Source organism: Heliangelus exortis, chromosome 2 (assembly GCF_036169615.1).
Source record: "Heliangelus exortis chromosome 2, bHelExo1.hap1, whole genome shotgun sequence".
Classification (NCBI taxonomy): domain Eukaryota; kingdom Metazoa; phylum Chordata; class Aves; order Apodiformes; family Trochilidae; genus Heliangelus; species Heliangelus exortis.
Genome location: NC_092423.1, coordinates 45,574,059 through 45,597,265, shown reverse-complemented (window position 1 = coordinate 45,597,265; position 23,207 = coordinate 45,574,059). Strand labels below are relative to the sequence as shown.

General features: G+C 35.1%; 1 protein-coding gene across 2 annotated transcripts in view; it reads left to right on the top strand.

Annotated features, from left to right (window-relative positions):
• The window catches only part of ULK4 (unc-51 like kinase 4), a 210,551-nt gene that overhangs the window by 79,285 nt on the left and 108,059 nt on the right, over positions 1-23,207 (top strand). For both annotated transcript variants that reach the window (XM_071735884.1, XM_071735883.1), the window contains exons 30-31: positions 3,134-3,226; positions 17,299-17,347. In XM_071735884.1, the coding sequence (XP_071591985.1) occupies positions 3,134-3,226; positions 17,299-17,347 (142 nt within the window). The remainder of the gene's footprint in view (positions 1-3,133; positions 3,227-17,298; positions 17,348-23,207) is intronic.

Here is a 23,207-nt window from a genome sequence, read left to right as displayed (position 1 = left end):
TTCTTAGTAGACTGCCAAGTCAGTTCTGCAATTACAAAGGCCAGGATCCTTAAGATAATTTGTTGATAAAATGTTAGGTCTTTGTTAAGAGCTTAAGATCACATCCCCAGATCTGTAGGTCCTTTTGGCTCTGTTGCATGTAGAAAAGATTGACAAAATATCCTCTTGCATTACAGAATCCTTATAAAACGTTCTCTAAAACTGTTGTTACTGATAGGTTTCCCTTATGTAGTGACAGGTAAATCATTGGATTAGCTTATTCATTTAACAAATTATCTTAAGCACAGAATGTTTTCCTTTCACAGAAGATTCATTTATTCATAGATCCTAGTGGCCTTTATCCAGGCAATATGTTTATATGAATTACTAAGACATTAATTTTAATAATCTACATTTTCTCACATAGCATTTGGCACCTTTCCTTAGAACAATCCTTACTAATGTTATCTGATGAGAATGGAGTTTTAAGTAAAGGAAATAAATTGAGACTGTTTATTACTGAAATCTCAGGAAATAAGATGTGTGCAGAATAGTACTAGTCTCTCTCAAAACTAATACATAGAAGGATTAAAATTGTTTAAAGTTGATTTGTTCAGGGAAGGTATTGGTGCGCTCATAGTAATAAAGTATATGGCCAAGTTTCAGACTTTCAAGATAGCATGGCTGATTCATTCATTATTAATATTAGGAATTACCAATTTGGAGATCTAAATCCAGGTTCAGTGTCTCCTAATGCATTGTAGTATTCTCTTTTTTTACGAAGAAAGGATCTTTTTAATCACCAACAAGAAATAGTTTTCTTTCAGGAATGGGAATCTGTAATTTATAAAGGAGAGATTTTAATCACATGAAGCTGACACTGATTTGTATTTGGTCAGTTGTGTAGATTCTCCAATGTGGTTTGCAACTCTATGGCAATGCATTCAAGCTTATGTGTAGTAACCCTGACACACTGCCCATAGGCTGTGTGCTTGTTTGGGAATGTTAGTCCTTGTAAAAAAGCTCCCATGTCAAGAATGAACAGCTGGTGTGCTTCGCCCTTCTCATCTTAGAGTTGTCCAGATCAGAGACTTGGCCAGAAAGTACCACACGTTCTTCAAGTTTTCCTTCCTGTGTAAATCGGAGTGCTGAGGTATGGTGCTGAGGAGAGGGGACCTTCATTCCAGCTAAGAGCTAGCACACAGGACACATGCCAAAACCCGGGCTGTGGGAAGTGATACCGGTTGCTCATTTCAGATAGCACTAGGGCTCTCAAGATATGAACTAAAATACTTAGAGATTTGCTTGGTTCCACGCCCTCCCCCCATCAGAACACAAAAAAGAAAAAAATGTAGTAGAAGCCTTCTGTTGCACAAAATTTGATAACCTACCACATTGTCCTACAAATCATCCTTTTATTTTTACTTGATTAATTCTTTGTGATTTTTCTTTTACAAATTAAGAGATTTATGCTTCCAATTCCATTACTTCCACATGTTTAGAGTAGCACTATTTGTAATCAAAGACAGTATTTTGACATGACTGAGTCTGTGGCTTTTTATGCTTACATCTTTCTCCCATCTTTTTATCCTATTGTCTTCCAGATAAATGTTGATTTAGACAAAAATATCCCTGTTTGTTGGGTGGGCTTTACTGGAATGCTTGCAGCAACAGCAAGGCCCATTTTGGTTTTCAGCAGCCTGTTTTCCCTTACCAAGATTTCCATGAGATGATACTTGGAAATGTTTTATAGATGTTTTTCCCATAGTTTTGTCTTCATTACTCTAGCTCTTAGTCAAGATTGTTTTGAAGTATTTTTCAAAGAATTATACAATCATATCATGGTTTGGGCTGGAAGGGATCTTAAAAATCATCTAGTTCCACCCCGTCCCTGCTTGGGCAGGAACACTTCTGACTAGATCAGGTTGCTCAAAGTGCCATCCAACCTGGCCTTGAACACTTCAGGGAGAGGTCATCCACAACTTCCCTGGGTGACCTGTTCCAGTGTCTCACAGCCCTCATAGTGAGGAGTTTCTTCCTAATGTCTGAACCCTCTTCCAGGGGGGTTCTATTCATTGGTCTACTATTCATCCGGTCACTACATGCACTTGTGAAAAATCCCTCCCTAGATTTCCTGTAGACCCCTTCAGGTACTGGAATGATGCTGTAAGATCTCCCTCGAGCCTTGTCATCTTCAAGCTGAACAGCCCCAACTGTCTCAGTCTGCCTCCATAGGAGAGGTGCTCCCACCCTTTTACCATCTTTGTGGCCCTTCTCTTTGCTGCAAGAGTTCTGTGTCCTTGTGTTGGGGGCTCCAGAACTGGACACAGCACTCCAGGTGAGGTCTGAAGACAGCAGAATAGAGGGGGAGAATCACCTTCCTTGACCTGCTGGCCATGCTACTTTTGATACAGCCCAGGATCTGGTTGGCTTCCTGGGGTGGAAGCACACATTGCCAGCTCATGTTGAGCTTCTCATCAACCAACACCCCAAATCCTTTTCCTCAGGACTGATAGTAATTTGTTCTCTGCCCAATCTGTAATTGTGCTATGTTCTGTATTACTTGGAGAATAGAAGCATACTGTAGTTAAAGAAATTTTTTTTTTCAATTTGAAAACGTAATGCTCAATGCAAGTGTTTTACTAGTAAAATATTTAATTTTGATTAAAAATTGCTATGTAGAGATTAATGATATATAAGTTGGTTAATGGTCTTTCTTAGCACCCCATATATCTTCTGACTAATATTTTGAGCTCCATTTTGACTTGAAAATTAGATTTTAAAAAAATATATAGATCAATAAAATCATATGCATAAAGGCAGAATTAACTTCAATAAGTATATATTTTATAAAAGACTTTATAAGACTTTTGGATGTGTTTTATAAGTATATATATTATTTCACAATTTATAATTGTGTCTCTCTCTAAAAATGTGTTCTTTTATTAATGCTTCTTTTAAAGGTAGCCTGATGCTAGTTTTAAAATACTGTTTCTAAGCAGGTAGTGTTTCTTGCTTTCTGCAATTACAAACATCATTGTTTTCCCATTGTGGTTATGATAATCTTTGGATATGAGAAATGATGTATTTTTAATACCGACTTCTAAATGCACACCTCTTGACTTTTTTTTCACTGTGTCCCTTTCTCTTCCAGGTTTGAGCACATTCTGATGGCTCCAGACCCAGTACCATTGTATGCTCTGAAACTGTTGGTGGCCCTGACTGAACACAACCCTGCTTCTGTGAGGTGATACAACTACACATTCCCTGTTGTTCTGGATTATTTCTGTTTCAAATGATTATTTTTTTTTTCCATTAGAGATTAACAATAACTTAGATCTCATTGTCATAATCCTTTGACTACCATTTATGAGATTTGAAAATCCTTGGAGAGTATGTTATAGAACGCAGCCTTATCTCTCTTGTTCCAATTTTATATGGTCCTGGTTAACAGTGAAAGCTAGAGTCAAAGTCAGAAGAATTTTAACATTAAAATTGCAATTAATTAAAAAAAAATTAAACCCAAAGCATTTTCAAAACTTTTGACAAGTTAAGCATATTTGTACGAAGACAAAGGAAATGTGTTCACAAAAGGTTTAGACCAGTCCATTAACTTAAGGCTGTTCAGTTTTCCTGCCCTTCTAAGTTCCTAAGTAGGAATTTTAATGTTTGGTATAGGTTCATGGAGTATGTTTGAAAGTATTCGAATGTCTCTCTCTGAAGTTTAGGCTCTCATGGACACACACAAAGTCTCACTCACATATGTCTGCACACATGCAGCCATTCCTTTTCCCAGATGTGCCAAGAAAGTCAATTTGTTCTTGCACTTGCTATTGTCTGTTCATGGTGTCTTGTTATGTTATGGCTAGAAGGTCACTGCACCTATTGTCTTCCTTTCATTGACTGAAATGAGTTTAAGATTAAAAAAGCATACAGAAGGAAATTTATTTTTTCTCCCCACTATTTTTATTACTAAAGATGAAAACATCCTTTTTTGATCTTTTATCATATTACTTTTAACAGTGCTTTAATATACTAAGTGGACTAAAAATGATCTAGAAAATAGACTAGCTTGAGATTTGAAATGGCTTGAATACAGTAAATGTACTTAGTTGTGTTTCTATTGTATAGAAGCTGATTATGCTACTGCAGGATTTTATGTATTATAAAAATTAAAAGTACAGCATTCTAATTTTAGAATAAACCTACAGATATTCTGATACTTCAAGAGTTATAAAAATATTCCTTTAACTAGAATGCTGGCTATTATAGCAGCACTTTTTTCTCAGCATAATGAATTATTTTTAATTGAGTAACTGTGTTTTGCCCTTATGCTTAGTGTAGGCATAGTGGATGCATGCTCCTCGTGGTCTTCTTGCAGCAGACAGCAATTCCTTTCTTAATATTATTGAACAGCAGCTGTAGGTATCCAATGAACTACTAATAATTTTAAATATTATGTCAGGTATTGTTATTTAAGGATGGGCTACTAGATCCACATACTAACACACCTCTGATTGTTGTTTCTTGATTTTCTTACTGGCCCTCTTTTTTTACTTTCACTAAGACCATTTCTTTGGCTAGATTTCTAAAGGAATTAAATTTATAGAGTTCTCTTGGCCTGTCCTCTTCCTAATTTTTTATAATCTTTACAGAAGATTGTAAAATGACAAAATGTAAAATTCAGTATTTACCTTATTATTTCTGTGTTTTTCAAAGGTATTTATTATTAGTAATAGTCTTATTATAGTCTTATTTTGAAATAAAAAAATAATTGGGAGGAGGACGAAATTAGGACTGCTATGCTTTATTCAGGTTTTTTCCATGAAAGCTTGTTCTCAGACATATTTACCTATGCATTCTCTCTTTCTTGCTCTCTCTTCTTTAATCTCACCATTTTTCTTGTGTCTCACGCTTAACTATCTTCTTCCCATCCCCTCAGTCTTTTCCTGTGTGCTTCCCAGTAAAAGTGTCCACATTTGAGCAGTTGCTATTTTAGCACATGAAGGGAGACAGATGTACTCCAAACTTTTGTCATCTTTTTTCATAGCTGATGCTATAAATCAGCTAACTAGCTGTGATATGAGGAAAAGAACTCCATAATTTTCTTACCATTCTTTCACCACTTTTGTTTCCTACTATAGGTACTGGCAGAGATGCTAAAATATTATATATTTTTATCTCATAAGCTTACAATAAAATACTGCTAGACTGGGATACACATTTTGAATGCCTTTAATAATTAATATTCAGTAAGAATACAAAAAAATTGTGTGTAATCTTTGCCAGTCTTCCACTGTTCAGGTTGTTTTTAATATTCTGTATTATGGGAGCTCTTACGCTCTATTGCTTTCCAGTTTACCAATGGAGAATTCTAGTGACATCCCATGTGATTTAGTTTCAAAGCACTTCTTATCATTGCACGTACATGATCTTTGACCCTGTTGTAGTTTCTTTTCCATTTTACTGGAGAGCTAACACATTGATGCTTTCCTCTCATGGTGAATTGGCTAATGTGAGCTTTTATTAATTGCCCTAAACCAAATTTTTTCCTTCTCACTAGGACTTTTAATTTTCTAGTTGAATGTTGAAGTGCTCACTAAAGTAGATCTGTTTGCTTCTAAATTACTTCTCTGTTTTAATCTTCTGTTTTGATGTGTTTTCTTATTTTCTGAAATGTATATGGATAAAATAATATGGAGTACTTTTGATTATACATGAGCCTATAAGACCTAGTCTGGCTGAGCTGAACAGTTGGATTACATGCTAGGTAGAGGTGTACAGCATTAGTGAGAATAGCACAATGCAGATGAGTTGAGAGATTGGTGGAGGCTGATACAGTTGTTTTGTTTGTGTTTTTGGTTTTTTCTTTTTAGAACTTTGGGGAATATTTATGTAGAGTTTAAAACCAACGCCGATTACACTAATTACACAACTATAGAAATTGATTTGTAAGAACCCTAATTTTCTTGTTAGAGAAATAATGCTGATATAAACCAGCAAAGAAGTCAAATGATTTTGGCTTATCCAGTGATCTGGTAAAAATATTTGCATTGTGCTGCTTTATTGAACACCAGCAGGCAGGAACTCTTAGCCAGCAACAGACTTGAAAAATTGTGTGGCAGCTAATAACACTGTTGTCAAGTTGCACACCATTGTAATTCATTTCAAAGACAGTGTTCAAAGTTCATTATTGCAAGTGAGTTCTCATAGTCTCTTCATGTACTGACTGTAATACTAATCACCGTTTTTAATGTTAAACACAACTCCTTAGTGTTGCATTTTATAGAAGTTCCCCTTTAGTAAAGGAATTAGCTATTAACCTTAAACCTGTAATTTTGTTCTCTCTTTTGTGTTGCTGATCAGTTGCTGAATGCCTAAGTTTTAAAAATGTGAGGCTACTGTTTGATGTTATGGTCAAGTCAAGTGTTTAGAAATATTTTTTTAAGGTTCACATATTTACTCTTTTAATTAAAGTATTAAACAGAAAGAGAAAATGCATTCATTCTTGGTTATTTTTACTTTCAGTTATTTTTACTATTTTTTTTTTGTTACTGTGAATATTAATAACAAAAAATATAGCAAATAATGAGGAAGGGTGAGCTGGTTAGGGTACTGTGGTTGGAACTGCAGACTAGAGTGAATTCAGTTCTGCCACAAATCTGCTGTTCAGCATGAAGTAAATCTAAACCACCATCCAATCCATTGTCTTGTGTTCAACTGCTGCAGGTACTGAAAGTCTGTAGGAAGAATGCAAGTTAGTGGCTCCACACATTCTCCAGGCTTTCTCAGGTGCCTGTCAGTTGGTTTTTCAGAAGAAGCCTTATAGGAAGATAATGCAGAATTTTCATTTACATGGGTTCAAAAAGATATTTTACAAATAACTTTCAATATTTGTTGTTCTTTATATGCAAGTGAATATGCCATGGAGTGTTTATCATCTTTAGAGGTTTTCTTTGGATTTCTCTGTTTACTTTGGCACTTGCCACTTAATTTGATGCCATCACTTTCTTACAATGAAAAAAAGTACATGCTACTTCATAGATTTCTGGGGTATTATCTCCTTTATCTGTACCTTTTGCAATCTGAACAGTGCAGATTATTATAAGAGCCTTTAGTAGTGGTCCTTGTAAAATACATTTTGAAAACTCAAGAATACTATATCACCCATCTCTCCTGTGTCCACATATTCACTGACTTCTTCAAGTCATGGATTTGACCCTTCTTCCCTTTCCAATGAATGTTCTTGCTCGATGCATTCCTACCAGTTCTGTTCTTCAGAGTAGCTTCTACTCTTTTGTTCAGCTTAGAAGTCTGTAATAGCCAGATTTTCACACTGTCCCATCTGACTTTTCATACAATAACATCACATTTTCTGTCTTTTAAATCTCTCCTATGAAAGAGAGTTTTAAACAAGGTTACATACTGTGATCTCACTTTGCTAGATGATCAACTGCAGAAATAGGCGGCGAAGTCCTTCTCTCCTTCTGTGGTCTAATAAACCTCCAATCCTTTTTCTCTTCAGTAAGGAAGCTTCACAAAGAAAGGCTGGAGTGTTGTAACCCTCTATGAAGTTAACATAATCTACTAGCTAAATTTCCCTGGAGGTAGAAGGTTAGCATTGAAGAAGACGTTTGGAATATAGGTCTCTCTTACACTTTGAAAGAAGATGTTTGGACATCTTCTTCTTTGGACAAGACACATTTGTGTCTTCTTCTTTGGACAAGACACATTTTCTTCTTTGTCCTTCTTTAGACAGGACACAATGAAAACCCAGAACTATCCTTATTAAAAAGAAAAGCAGTGAATAATGTATGAGGCTGAATCTTAAATCAGTATTGATTTCTGAACCTGGAAGATAAAAGCATTTTAAGCCTTCATCTTGGCCAGATGAGCCAGATTGATGCTCAGTGTTCTGGATATTACAGACCTGAGTTAAGGCTTATGTTCTCCACATCAATATATGTTTCTACTTTTTATTACTAGAAGTTCTAGGACCATGAAGGCACCTAAATCCTAATGCAGATCCAACTCAGAAACGCCGCTATTAAATACTGGGGTTTTTTTTCTTTTTCAGTTTAATGGATGAAATATCCATAGGATTGAAAGATGTTATCATTATACTAAGTAGTGGTGGTCTGCCTGATTACAGCTTTATTAAATGGATGTAGTCTGTTCCCTAGAGAGAGCATAGGAAGAACAAACAGAAGTAGCAATGTGTGCAAGAGCTGCAGCCTCTACACAAGTTAAACCAGAAATGTTGATCTTCATTTTCAACTCAAATTTTAATCCCATTATTGAATAGATGCCTTAAGTTCACTTTAATAGCTTTCATTTGTCCCTGGTCAAACATCAGTCCAAAGTGGGGTTTTTTTTAATATTTTAAATTCAGTAAGAATTTTTTTTTTTTTTTTGAGGGTACAAGGAAGAATATTTAGAAGGATTTATAATACTGTAGACTGTATTCTAGAACTGCCCCCAAACCCATGTAATATACTTTATGATGCTTCCTTGTTGTATCATGATCTCTAGGAAATGTAGAAAGAGAGGAGTCTCAAATGAGTTTGCTTGAAGGTATAAGACCTACCTTACCTTCATTACTTAGGGCATTGCAAACACAGGTGGGTGCTTATGCAGATAAGTGCATCTATGTTTAAACCTTACAGATCACCTTTTGAAAAACCACAGGGGTTCATTTCATTAACATTATCTGACTAATACGGTGTTGGAAGTCTGAGATGTAAAGTGTATGCTTTGTCTTCTTGGAATTAATCTAACTTGCTGGTAGAGTGTTGATTTTGTTGTTCCATGAAGTATTTTTTCAACCTTATTCTTTCTTTTAACAGACTGTGTTTATAGATTCTCAGGAATAAAAATAACCAAAGGTCTTTGTTTGCCCCAGTTTGGGCACCATTTGTCGGGAAGAGCGCAGTGGACAACACGCAGATTAATATAATCCAACCATTGCTGTTTATTGAGAGCAGCAGTAGCCCTTTTATACACAGTTAGGCTGAGAAACATAATATAAGCACATTGCTGATTGGTACAACACATTCTTCATATGCCACAGGGCACTATCTAACTGGTTAAATACAACTGTTTATGTGCTGTCTATGCCATGCTTTCCCATCCTGTTATTCTTTTCTGCTGCCAACTCCCTTAACTTCTGCCTGTAGCTGATCTTTCAGTAACCTTGCAACTGGGCCTCAAGGCCCCTAGCTCACTCTGGCTAAAGCTGAATAGTTAGGATTGCTCACATGTCCATTTTCTTCCAAAAATTCTCCCAACATTGGTTGATGTGTAAGACTAATTGCAGTCCTTAGTTATACAAATATATATGAGAGTGCTTAGCTATAGAAGGCCAGAAGCAAGAAAGCCTTGCTTGATACACACTGTTGTGAAAATCATAGAATGAATATCTCAATTTGGAAAGGATCCATAAAGATCATTCAGTCCAGATCCCAGGACTATGTAAAACTAAATCATACGACTAACAGGATAAGGCTAAAAGGTTTTTCAGGACTGTCTGAAGCTTTTTCGTATATCTAATAATTAGATTTTGCAAATGATGATTTTAGGTTTAAGAAACTGCATCTACTTAGGGCTGAAGTCGTGGTCAGGCTTGACTTTAAAATTATAAATACACAATGCATAAAAATGAAAAGGCTTTGTAAAGTATCTGAGATACGGTTCAAATAACTTGTCTAATCAGCTATTGATTTGTTCTAGACAAGATACATTATGTTAGATAAAAATCTTCAAATTAAATTATGAAAACTTTATTGCAGTTTTTATTTGATAGAATGTAAAATAATAGCACAACCGGAGAAAAGACTTGTGTTATTGTGCTTCCTGTCATTTAAATAAGTCTTTAAAACTTAAGGAACAGTGTAATTGTTTTTCTTGCTTTCCAGCTGGATACAGTATCAGTCTGAAGTATGCAATCCCAGCATGGCAGAAAATACTAGTCTTCAGGTTTTAACAGCAACAACATCAAAAAAGCTCTGCTCAAGAAAATGGTTTAGGATCCTTAAGGGAAGTCCCAAAACAGAGCTTTTGTTTTCTTGAATTTCTGATTTCTAGTAGCAGTCATATAGGGCTAAGAGTACAGCTGTGATTGTTATGCACATTGAGAGGAAAAAAAATCTGTAAAATGCTTATGGAAAACTGAATGAATCAATCTACAGCCAATGTCAGTTTATGGCTTTGTAAATCAGTTTTTTAGTTTGGTTGGTTGGTTTTATTTTGGCCTTTTTTTTTCAAGTTTGTGTAGTAGGTAAACCAATGCATAGTTTTCCTGTTTTGGTTTCCCAGAGATAAGTGAAATAGAAAAATTACCAGCTCTGTATCCATATTGAAACATGTCACTGAACAAACTGAAATTAACTGTGGTGTGCAGGTTTTATCACTAGCAGTATTGGACTATTTTTGTGGTCAACAATGGAGCCAACTACATTTATTATATACAGATAGCTAGGCTCTGTATATATCAAATAAAGAGTAAATATCTAATTTCAGGAGGAGCATTCAGAGAAGTAATTTTCCTTTCTAGAGTGTCATCAATAATATGAATTGGAACACTACAGGCTTAAACCTCGAATCCTTGCTATTGGAATGAATGAATAAAATAGGAGACCATTGAAAAAGGTTTGAATATGTATTTTTCATGTTTTAGACTAAATCAATTATTTTTCAAAGCTAGGAGGAAATATCGACTCGTAGGTGTCAAGAGACCATGAAGATAACACATAATGGAAATTAATATAATTTTTTCAGGCAAAATATCCCTCAGGACTCAGCACTCAAGGGAAAGAAATACAGTTTTTCAAATCAGATATTTTTAAAGAGCTAAGCCTGATTTTTTTTTTTTTTTTTTTAATTAGAAACAAAGATGATATACACTAAAAAGCAAGCAATTTTATGTAATACCTATAAGGCAGAAGTTTTATGTTTCCAGTGAATGTGCAGAGCACAGTTGCAGAGGCTGTAACTTTGTCAGAGAGCTTCAAAAGTTTTCTTTATGACAATAAACCTTAGTGGCCCTCAAGTTTTGGTTATAGTGTATTCTTTTATACCATGTTGTAGGACTGTAATGTTTGAGGCTGGTAAAACACTTCACTTACAAATTTAAAAGACAATTAATATAATTTTCGTGCCCTCTTGGGGTTTGTCCTTCACTGACTGGGAATCATTTTGTGTTATGATTTTATATAAAACAAGAGGGACATTTTATTTTGGGATTATTGGTTAGGTATTCTAAGTGACTTGTGAACAGACAAGGGTAAAATTGTAGGAAATAATGAGAAATTGGCAAAACACATGTTTTGATTTAGATGTATCAAGACAAATGTTTGTATAAAAATATGAATTTTGAATCTGGAAACTGAACAGGAATTGAAAACTGCAAATTCTTCTCCCACAGTAAGCTTGCCAAGACTGCTGGCTAAATGACTGCTATTGCTTTAATACCCTTACAATAAATGGGTGCAGCAGACAGTTTGTGAGCTTATGCTGGGACTGAAAGTAAACCCTTTTCATTTCACCACATAATTACTGCAAGTTTTCGACAATTCATCTTCTGATACATAATAAAAACAGAACCTCTATGGATCAATACACTGAATGCAAATCTTCATATGGTACTTACTGAAAAAATATTTTCCTTGAATTTCACGTATTTAAACAGTTTTGACAGCAACTACTCAAGATATTTGAAAGAATGTCCTGCTTCAGTTATTTTTCTTACAGTGGGGCTGTATGTTTATTTTAATTATCAGATCTTTTTACTTTGTGTTTATAAATACTAGTCAGCCTTTACTTGTTAAATTTTCCATATTCAATACTAGTTATACACTCGTGAAACATCTTTAAAATATAATCACCAAGTAATGGTGATGCATATCACTCACATACAGATTGTCATTGTCGTGTTTATCTTCTTTTTCTGTCTACTAGAAAAAGTAAAGCATTAAATAAAAATCTATTTGTTTTATATCCAACATAATTTTCTGCCTGCATAAAGGCCAAAAGTCCTCTCTTCCTTCTTTCCTCTGGGTCATTTGAAATGTAAACTACAGTAGCTGAGAATGCTTAGAAACTTGAATAGATTAACACTTATCAAGAAAATTAAATTTAAAATAATTGGTCCCCTAAAGATAAGGCCAATAACTTCTTTTCTCACTGGTGTATTTTATGCTAGATACCCTTGTAAGTAGCGCCTTGATATTTCTTAAAATCTATGTCTTTGCCTTTGAACAGCTACTGAAGTGCACAGTATGAAAGTGTGACAGTAAAATGACTGAAAGTTTCCACTTCAGTAGTGGGTCTTTATTATTTGAGATTCACCCAAAAGGAGTAACTTTGTGAACTCTAATTCATTCAAGGTACCCATGCATGGAGAGGCTATTTCAACTCAGAAACTCATATTTCTGAGTTTACTTGTTGTTTCAGAGTGAGACCAGTTCACCATCTCCACCAGTGTTCTATACTGCTAAAGCGTTGGCCTTTTTGTGTTTGTTCTTTAGCCCTTATAGCAGCTTTTCAGTTTGGTAATGCAAACATTTGCATGCTTGTGGGGTTAGATTTTGTGTGAGCAATCCAGACAAAAAATACAGACATGAACAATAGTAGACTACAGTGCATCATGGGTATGAAGAGCATCAATTTACACCCTGGTGAGGCTGCACCTTGAGTATTGTGTTCAGTTTTGGGCTCCTCACCATAGAAAGGACATTGAGCTACTGGTGCATGTTCAAAGAAGGGCAACATAGGTGGTGAAGGGTTTGGAACACAAGTCTTACAAGGAGTGACTGAGGGAGCTGGGGTTGTTTAGCCTGGAGAAAAGGAGACTGAGGGAGGCCTTATCACTCACTACAACTACCTTAAAGGGGGCTGTAAAGAGGTGGGTATCGGTCTGTTCAATGAGGTTATAAGTGATAGGACAAGAGGTAATGGGTTCTAGTCAAGCCAAGGGAGCTTTAGACTGGATGTTAGGAAGAATTTCTTAACTGAAAGGGTTATCAAACAGTGGAACAGGCTGCCCAGAGAAGTGGTGGAGTTGCCATCACTGGAGGTATTTGAGAGTTCTGTAGACATAGTGTTTGGGGATATGACTTGGGTAAGGCCTGGTAAGTGCTAGCTTACGGTTGGAGCCACTGATCTTGAAGGTCTATTCCAACCAAGGTAATTCTGTGGTTTGTAATTCTTAAGTCATTTGTCAGGGATCAAAATCAAAGTCTGATTGTATGTTAGCTCCTTGTTTTTATTGTGAATGTTATTTCAGGACTGCCCTTTTTAGGAAAAGTGTTTATTTTGAAAGACATTATTAGTGTTTACTCCAAGTGTAGCAATTGTTTTTACAGAACTTATGACAATACTATAATATGCTGATTTTTGAAAATGAAGTGACTTAAAAACACAAATCTCAGTGTTTTGGAAAATTCAATACTCTGTATTTTTATGGAAAAACTTGGCCCTGTTTCCTTTATTTAAGGGTGCTGCCACTCTAGGTATATACTGCCTGCAGGCAAATCCTACTTATAAAGAAGGAAACCATCAATCTAGACGTGTAGAATTCATGAGTTTGTATTTGAGCAGAGAATTTATTAAAAAAATTTAGTTAAAAAAAAAAACCTAAATAAAAATCTTTAATTGTTAGATTAACATTAATTAGAGGAATAAAATAGTAACATGATTAAATTACTTTGCAAGTGACACAAGATCAGAAATCTTATTGATTGCAATCTTTTTTTTTTTTTTTTCCTAACTTGGTAAAATATCCAGCTTGAACACATACAACTGAAAAGAATTTTGGATATGGGACCAATACAGATATTCTTGATGCCTAATAAGAAAACAGTTAGTCTTATGCTGTCTCCTCCAGACTGCCTTTATTATTGTGTACCAGAATTATTCCTGTGAGAAGCAAATGCAAGGCAGTGTAAATTCACAGCCTGGTGAATTTACTTCCTTTTGCATGCAGCTGCAGGGACAGAGAGGTTACATTCTAAACCAGAAGTCCTGTTGTAAGACTCCTCAAAGTAGGTGCCTGGGGTTGTTAAAGGAATCACAAGTGTAACAAAAAGCCTTTGTTCTGTGCTCAGTGCCTTGCAGTGCATGTATATTTTGCAAGGAGGCAAATAAGGAAGTATGAGAAAAAATGATCTCGCATATTTTTTGAAAGCAAAATTGGAGGTATAATTTCCTTCTGAAAATTGTTAGACTTGAAAATTCAGACAATACTGATGGCAAGTCTTACAAAATCAGATGACCAGTTGCTTTGAGCTCGTGTAGTTTGGGTGTCGATATAAATGAAAAGGAAAAGCAAGTACTTGACATTTAGAGTTATAATTAGCTTACATGTACCATTATTATTCCAAAACAATACATTTTCCAAATAGGATAGAATCTGATTTTATATAAATTAATATAAATTTTTTAAAAATCTACATAGAACCAAAATACTTTTGATTTAGATTATGGGCAGTCTATGAAATAAGTTCCATAGATAAACTCCTCTTTCATCTGCTTTAAGATTTTTTTCTTTGTAAACTGCAAGATAACAATGAAGGTGATAATGTCACCTTGCAAACATATATATGAAGTGGGGATAAATTGTATTTAATCTTTGTCCTAATACATTGCTTGACATAACTTCCTGCTTCAGCTAAGTTACATGTATAATTTTCTCTAAAGACTGAAGCTATTTTGTTTGAATCATACAAGTTTGCAGATGACCTTTAAAAATGTGATATTTGCTGTGGTTTCATCTTAGCTTTTCTCAACAGCAGGTATAGCTGACTTTAACTCTGTAGAAATCAAGACTGCGTACAGGTGGGGGGGGTGCTTGAATCCAAAATCCCAGTGACAGCCCTCAAAAAAAAATGGATCAACTGACCTGGTCCTACTTTGAGTGTAATGAGAAGGTGACTTGTCTTGTGTTCTCTGATGAGAAAAGAATATGCGGGGCACCAGGGAGAGATTACCAACAAGCAAACCCTAATACATCAGCCAGAGAGGCCAGGAGAGGTCTCTCTGAGGAGCCATTTTATGCTGATCATCATGGACAAGGGCACTGTGGTTGGTCCATTTGGGTCACCTTACCCATCCTTCCCCACTGTCACTGCCAAAGCCACAGCCCCACAGCACCTGTGGGGTACCCAGGTGCGCTCAGGCCTATATGGCTAGAGGCAATTTTTACTGTGGTACTCTCAAACCAAGACACGTATATAAACTCTTCTTTCTCAGAGTATATTAGGTTTTCTGTTATCTGTAACTTGTGCTTTTACACATTTCTGCATGCAAGTGAAACTGAACACATTTGGCTGAACAAGGCTGTTACTTAGCTGTATTAAACACATTCATAGAGGTGCATACGATTATTTTGCTTTGTTATGTTTTCACCAGTTTAGTGAGTGCATTTTTCTTGTGTCTGCATGGAAGTCCTGTACGATGGAATAAATCATGCTAAACCATCACTCCCGCTCAAACTTTATATAGATTCTATCATCACAGTTATTGCATTTAGGTCAAGGTAAGGATCATAGAATTAGGAAAGAATATGCAATAGGCAATAATTATTTATACCTAATGCACATGTAAGACTTCTAAGTAATTCTCAGTTCTTCATAAATACAGTTGTTCTGTTAGCATGCCTCTCATTCCTTATTACCATATTGTATATCCTTTACATAATATGATTGCAGCAAATATGAACATCTAGAGCTGTGATAGGTAACATCAGCCTAAATGAAGGATTTTATGATTTTATGGCCCTTGGATGTTTGTTCTAGCCCCCTTTCAATTTTCTCATTATGCCAATAAAAGAGAATGTGTAATTCCTTTTAGTTTCTTTAGTTCACAGTCTAGTGCTTTATCTTACACTATCCAGAAATAATACCTTCTCCTTTTTCTTACTGGACATGAATGAAAACTGTTAAATGGAATCATGTGATTTTAGTAATGTATGAGTTCTTTTTAACAAATAGTTTACCAAACAGAATTAATCTGATCATTGTTGTACCAGAAGACAGTATAGGATACTGCTGAGTAAAGCTTCAAATGTGGAACTGTTTATTTTACTTGTGTATGACTCCTGTTTGTTCATAAATGATTATATTAAAAACTTTCTCTTCTCAACTGATGTACGACTTACAAGACAGTTTTGTAGTATGTAATCTGTGCTGAGTTTCCTGAATAAGTGTGCAAAAGCATCTGCCTCTATTGAGAATATAGTCACAATGGGCATGTTTAACTCTTCTAGACAAACTCTCTTTGCTCAAGTTTTGCATTTATTACATGGATTTCATAACACAACCTTCTTTTATAGCTGTATCCCAAGGCTAAAACCTACCTAATATTTATGAACTAGTTCATAATGTTACAAAGACACATGAAAAGAACTGGGTAAATAGGCATCTAGTACAGTGTGTAAGGAGAAGAGAGAATTATTCTTCAGTTTCATAGAACCATAGAAAGTTAGGGATTGGAAAGGGACCTTGAAAGATCATCAAGTCCACCCCCACTCCCAGGGGGCAGGGTCACCTGTAGCAGGTCACCCAGGAATGCATCCAGGTGGGCTTTGAATGTCTCCAGGGAACAATTTACCATCATAATACAGTAAAGAGCATTTAGTAATGTAATTCATATGTCATTGTAGTGTTTGTGAGAGAAATATGTGCTTTACTAATAAATAAAGGTGTTTTGGGTTTTAAGAATAGAAAATTATGCATTAATGTGAAGTATTAATCTTTTTTGAGCATATTCTTCTTATAAATAGTTATACACTGGATTTTACCTGATTTTGAAATTCTGGATAATATAGCTAAATTGTTTTGAGTAAAATGCCTCAATATTGTTAAGAGAACTGGCTGACAAATTTATTATATTAACATGCTAACCCACAGAAGTTAATGTAGCGTACTTTAGAAAACACAGCATATTTAAAATTTCACTGTGTGTACTGAGTCCATTAATTTAAATTATTTAATGGTGCATGCTGTTATAGAATATGTATATTATATTTCAGTATTTTGATTAATTTCTGCCACTTAAAAATATTAATTTAATTACTGCTCCACTCACTTGAGTCGCATCAGTGAAACAGACCTAGAAGTAATTTCCGAAGCAATATAACATTGCTGTTTGTATATAATAGCAGAAGTGTGGAGTTCAATTTTCTTAAGAACTAGTCAAAGACTGAGGTTCTGGGTCATGAATTTTGGCAACAACTATTTTACTACTCTGCTTTTTTGTGAGTTTAGTGTGTTAAACAAGAATTCTCTTCTTTTTCTAAATAAATCTTAAAACGTTTTTTTACAGGCTTGTGGAAGAAGCCCATCTTTTTCCAGTTCTTTTCCAAGTCATCTTGGTAAGAATATTTTTTATATATTCATATATGTATATATATACATACACACTAGTAGATAGGTATCGTATCTTCCAAATCATTTCACCTGGTAAGTTTAATAAGAGATGTTGATAAAATTGAATTGAACAGTTTATCTATACAAAAGAATTTAGTGTAAGTGGATGTCTGCAGTTCTCACTATCTACTTTATAAAACCTTTCTAAGATATTTTTTCATTTTGAACTAAATAAAAACCTAATGAATACTTAATACACATTATAAATAAATACACATAGTTTATGCACTATGAGCTGGTTGCATACTTGATTTTGTATTATTCTTGAAATTTAATCATAAATGGGATTCTGAATCAGACATTTTTTTCCTCTTAGATTTAAGTATTTTCACCCCTCTTCCTTTGCAGTGAATTATTTTATTGCCTATAATTTTAAATCTCTTTAATACTTCATAAGAATATGAACCTTTTGTTATTAATAGATTTTTACAGTAGCATGTAGAAGACAAGTTTTCTGCAATTTTGTGTATTTATATGTACAAATTACTTGTTATAAGTATTAACAATAAAAACATTTTACAGCGTTTCATAAATATTTTTACCCAGTGTAGTACTGCTTTAGGTAGTAAAAAAAGAGCAACACAGCAAGTCAAATGTGTAATGTTAATATTCTGAAATATGAAATTAATGTTTGAAACTTCTCAAGGTGTTGGAATATTGAGGTTTAACTGCCGATATATATGCACACACACGTGTGTATATATATATATATATATGTGTTAGTATATAGCCATGAGTATCTAAGCATGGTTATGATCTCAAGAAATATACCCAGATCTTGAAAAGCTCTTTATCTACAGTCGTGGTATTTGAAATGTTTATATGCTATGCCATGTAAGTAGGGTAAGTTGGAGTCTGTCATAAATACTCCTTCTTGATGTCTCAACACAGTTTGACCTCATGAGTTCTAGAAGTAGGTTTTTTTTAAATTATCTTCATGACTGGTGGTTGTCAAAGGTTTCATAGCTCTCTTAAACCTCTGTAGCTATCTTGCAATGAATGGGTAGAGTTCTAAGGGGAAAAAGCTTATAGCTTTCAGGTTGATACCTTCCCTACTGCTCCCCTCCTGAACAGTGAATTCAGCCTAGGGATGTCAGGCCATTGCGAAGGCTGGGTAGCCAGGACTAATCAGACTGGAAGGCTGTTTTTCCTCATGACCAGAACAAATTAGCAAATTATCCTTCATTATAGGTTTCTGAAATAATTTTTATGGTTGCATCAGTGAAGGGAGCTGCATATCATTTGCTTCTCATTACAGTCCATAAACTATTCCTTATCAAGTTTTATACTTTTATTGATCACAAGAAACAGCACAGTTTGGTAACATCAAGTCTTGTTGTTGAACCTAGAATTTTACCAGACCCTAAAATGTTCAGTTATACTTTAGCCAATACACTATTTTGTACTGGCAGTAAGTTAATGTGTAACTATTACTATCAAGTTCGAGGAATATCACTAGTACTTAATTCGTTATGCCAAGATCAAATGTCCAATGTTATTTTCTATGTATCAATATATGTAGCTTATGTTCTTTCCAGAGATGCCACTAACAGGATTATTGGCTCTTTCAAGCTCTGAAGGGAAATAATGTGGGCTTAGAACTGGAAAATATCTCCAGGAGCAGTCTTCATTTCTAGACTATAGCACAATCAAAATGAGATTGAATGTTCTAGCTTTAATCTAGCTATCACAGCAGGGAAGACATGATGGCTTGCAGATACTGGACTGAATCAAACACAATACATAAGTTTTAGTGTGACTGCTTCTCTGTGTTCACTGATGTAGAGTTACACTATGTCATACATTGCATACACCCCATGTTATGGTCTAAGCAGTAACAATGAGAATGAGCTATTTCTTACCATCTGTCATGTATCTGGTCCAGTTAGATTTCTGAATCAGATGAATCACACCAAATGTGTTCTTTCATGTCATTTATGACTGATTCTGTAAATGTTACAGGTGCCAAGCAATAGGGACAGTATCAATGAAAAAGGCTGTTACTGTCCACCTAAAAAGTTCTTCTGGGGGAATAACCATTGGTTTTAGTCACCTGAGCTTGGTTTTGGTTACTAATCTATTAGTAACAGGCTTTTAAATATAGTTGCTCTTCCCCTAGTAACCCTCAGAACTCATTTATCACTGAACACTTAGTTACATTTAGGAAATGCAAATTAATAGTGTACTTTGTGACTATATGAAAGACCTGGATACAGTCCTTTGTTGCAAAACTTCAAAGGAGAATTTAATGTTACAGCTGAATGCAGATTAATTTCATCAATACCCTGATGCTGGATCCTAGTGCTAGTGGTTGCATAGGTTAAGAATAGCTCTACAAAGCAATGTGAAGGTAAGAGTGCCATATGAGTGGCATTTGTGTTGCTATAATGCCTATTAAGAGCAGTGAAGATGCAGTGATTACATCTGTGGAGAAAGGAAGACATCAATAATACATAAGTATGTCCAGGACAGTAAGTGATTGAAAAACAGAAGGAAAGCAGTCATCATAATATGCAAAATTTAAAATGTGCAAATTCCCATTGCTAACAAGATTAAAAATAATGACCCAAATTCCAAGGTGACTAAGTAATGCCAAAAGTTTGGTTGATACAAGGTATAAATATGAAATGCTGTTTTTCATGAAGCAGAAGGGATTGTAGCAGGAAAAGTTACAGTGGGATATGTTTCATGTTTTAATTTCTTGCTGCTTTTTCCTGCTACACCCTTAGTATTCTGTTCCTAATTTACTGTATCAAATCTCCAATCTATCTGAAATATCACTATTATATACAAAATATTCTTTTTTAATAATGTTATATTTGTGAAGGGAGGTTGATGAAGGAATTGAGTCTGTCTTACTCCTTTTTTATAAATTGTGGTTATTTGTATTTTTGCTCAAAAAATGCTTCGAAGTCATGCAGGCAGATACTGATCCTTTTGGAGGATGTGCTTTGCTTACTCTGTTGCAATTGCAGTTGAAAATCAAGTTCATTGTTCCATTGAATTCCATCAGGAAGAGAATATTAGCTAGATGTGATTATAAGAATTGTCTCAGTTACATCAAAGTTAGTTAAACAAAAAAGTTAAACATTTATACTGTAAAATAAGAAAAAAAGGTAATATTTTCTTTTTTTAAAAAGCCACCAATTTTGTAAAAATATTGTCTAAATAAAGGATACATAGGGATACATGTATTACTAGGTTGCTTTGGTTTTTTTTAAAAACTAAAAATAATTTTAACCAAAGCCCTTCCAGAAAAACAAAGTTATGAGAAAGAAGTTGCATAGCAGCCAAGTGGAATCAGTGGCTGGATTTTATATTTCATTTTAATATTTCATTTCAATTTCATTTCATTTTAATTGAAGGCAGAAAATCAAGCTACTGGAAATGGTTACAGTGAGAGATTCCACTCCTTGTCATCCAGTTAAAGGAATGAAGCCATCCACCTAGAACCATTTAAATATTGTACTTGTTTTCTGCCAATAATTTCCTGTGAAAATACTGTGAAAATGCTATAAAAATGGTTTCGATTTTCTGATGAGAAACTACAGTCAAAATATCATGTGAGGGAAATGGTAGAGGTATTTCTCTGTTTAGCAGTGTCATGAATGATAGCTATAGAACTATAGAATAATTTGGGTTGGAAGGGACCTCTAAAGGTCACGTAGTCCTACCCCCTGCAGTAAGTAGGGACATTGTCAGCTAGATCAGGTTGCTCAGAGCCTTGTCAATCCTCACCTTGAATATCTCCAGGGATGAGGCATCAACTACCTCCCTGGGCAACCTGTTCCATTTTAACACCAGCCTCATCATAAAGAACTTGTTCCTAACATCCAATCTGAATCTACTCTTCTCTAATTTAAAGCCATTGCCCCAAAGTGGCAGAGGTTATTGCAACAGTTGAAGCATTAATTTACTCCTGTGTGATAAACTAAGCACATCTTAGTCCAGCGTGGTGCACACTTTCTTGATTGTCTAGAAGAATGGGGAGCATGTTTCTACCTTTTTACAAGACCATTCAGGATGGATACTTGCAACAGCAGGCTAGGAGTCTCTGGTTCTTATCTTCTGTAGGGCGTATGTTGCTGCTAGAGAAAATTATTATAGCAAAAATGGCAAATTGTATAAACTCTAGCACTCAATGGGAATAGGCACATGGTCCTCTGTGCTGTAAATGGGCTTTGAGCTCAAGTCCTTGTTAAGCCATGTGCTTGCATGAGAAGATTGATACTAATAGTAATCGACAGCTATGGACATTTCACTGCAGTCTGCTGGCATACTCAGTCCTTAATTTAGCCTCAAGCCTCTACTGAAAATCAACACAAAGATCTCTGGGAATGGTTAGGCAACGTGTGTTGTAAAGAACAGGAAATACTATTTATTTTAATAGCTTTGTGTGTGGTATTCCTGTTCCTGACTGTGTACTCAATGCTGTTATAAATAGTTCAATGCAACGGCTCGTTTTGGTGTATTTTGTCTGCTTGTTGCTGCTATTAGGGAAAATGTGCATTTCTACGATATCTGATATTAGATTCTAAGAGATTCTGTCCTTCACAGGACAGTTATTCATTATAGTTAAGAGCCTTAGATTTATCTGTAAATATCCATTTTTTTTTCTCAGTTTGTGAAGTGTGCATATTTCCTAAAATCTGCTAGATTTGATAGCCAATATGTACACTGTGGCAGTATATGTAAAACTTTGTGACAGGCTAGGAATGTAATCTGTGAGGATTTCTGAAAGAGAAAGTGCCCAAAATCTGTTTTAATGGATGGTATGTAAAGGAATATAGTTGTTTACTTTGAAACAAATTTAATATCCAAAAATAGATTAAGGAGAAACTAGTGAAAGAGTGTCAGATGATCTTAGAATTTATGTGTTTGGAATGATAAAAAATTGAGGTACAGTTTAAATCAGACAAATTCAATGCAAATGTAAAAATTACCATGAGTAGAAGAACATTTTAACTAAGAATATGGTCTGAACCTTTTCCAAACAGAAAAATTACTAATGAGCTGAAGTCCTATGTCAATATTCAGTAAGATACTATATTTATTTACTCTTTACTCCTAATTCAAATGAATAGGAGTGTTTCTAAAGGATGAAGAAGATATTGTAAAAGGCAGTAGGTACAGTATGATAATTGCCAGTTTTCAAGGACTAAAATATGGGTCATCTGATAGAAGAGGTTTATTTCTGTTATTCTGTTACGTTGTTTATACACTTAGGACAACATTCATGGTATAAAAGCCATTTCTGATTGTGGTTAATAAGGGGAATCCGTGGTATATTATTTGTTTCCCAGATATTGTTAGATGATGATCAGTGTTTTTTGGATATAGCAATCATAGAATCATAGCATATCCCAAGTTGGAAGGGACCCATAAGGATCATCCTGTCCAACTCCCTGCTTCTCACAGTACTACCTAAAACTAAATGATGAGCCCAAGAGTGTTGTCCAGATATCCCTTGAACTTTGCCAGGCTTAGTGCCATGACCACTTCTCTGGGAAGTTTATTCCAGTGACTGAGCACCCTCTCAGTGAAGAACACTTCCCTGATGTCCAGTCTGATCTGTTACATTTCCTCATGTTCTGTTGCTGGTCACCAGAGAGAGAGAGAGATCAGCCCTTCCCCTTCCCCTGCCCCTCCTTGAGGAAATTGTAGACTGCAATCCAGTCACCCCTCAACCTTCTTCAAGCTGAACAAACCAAGTGACCTCAGTAGCTTCTTGTAAGTCTTGCCCTTGAGACATTTCACCATCTTCATCACTCTCTTCTGGACAGACTCAAATAGTTTGTCCTTCGT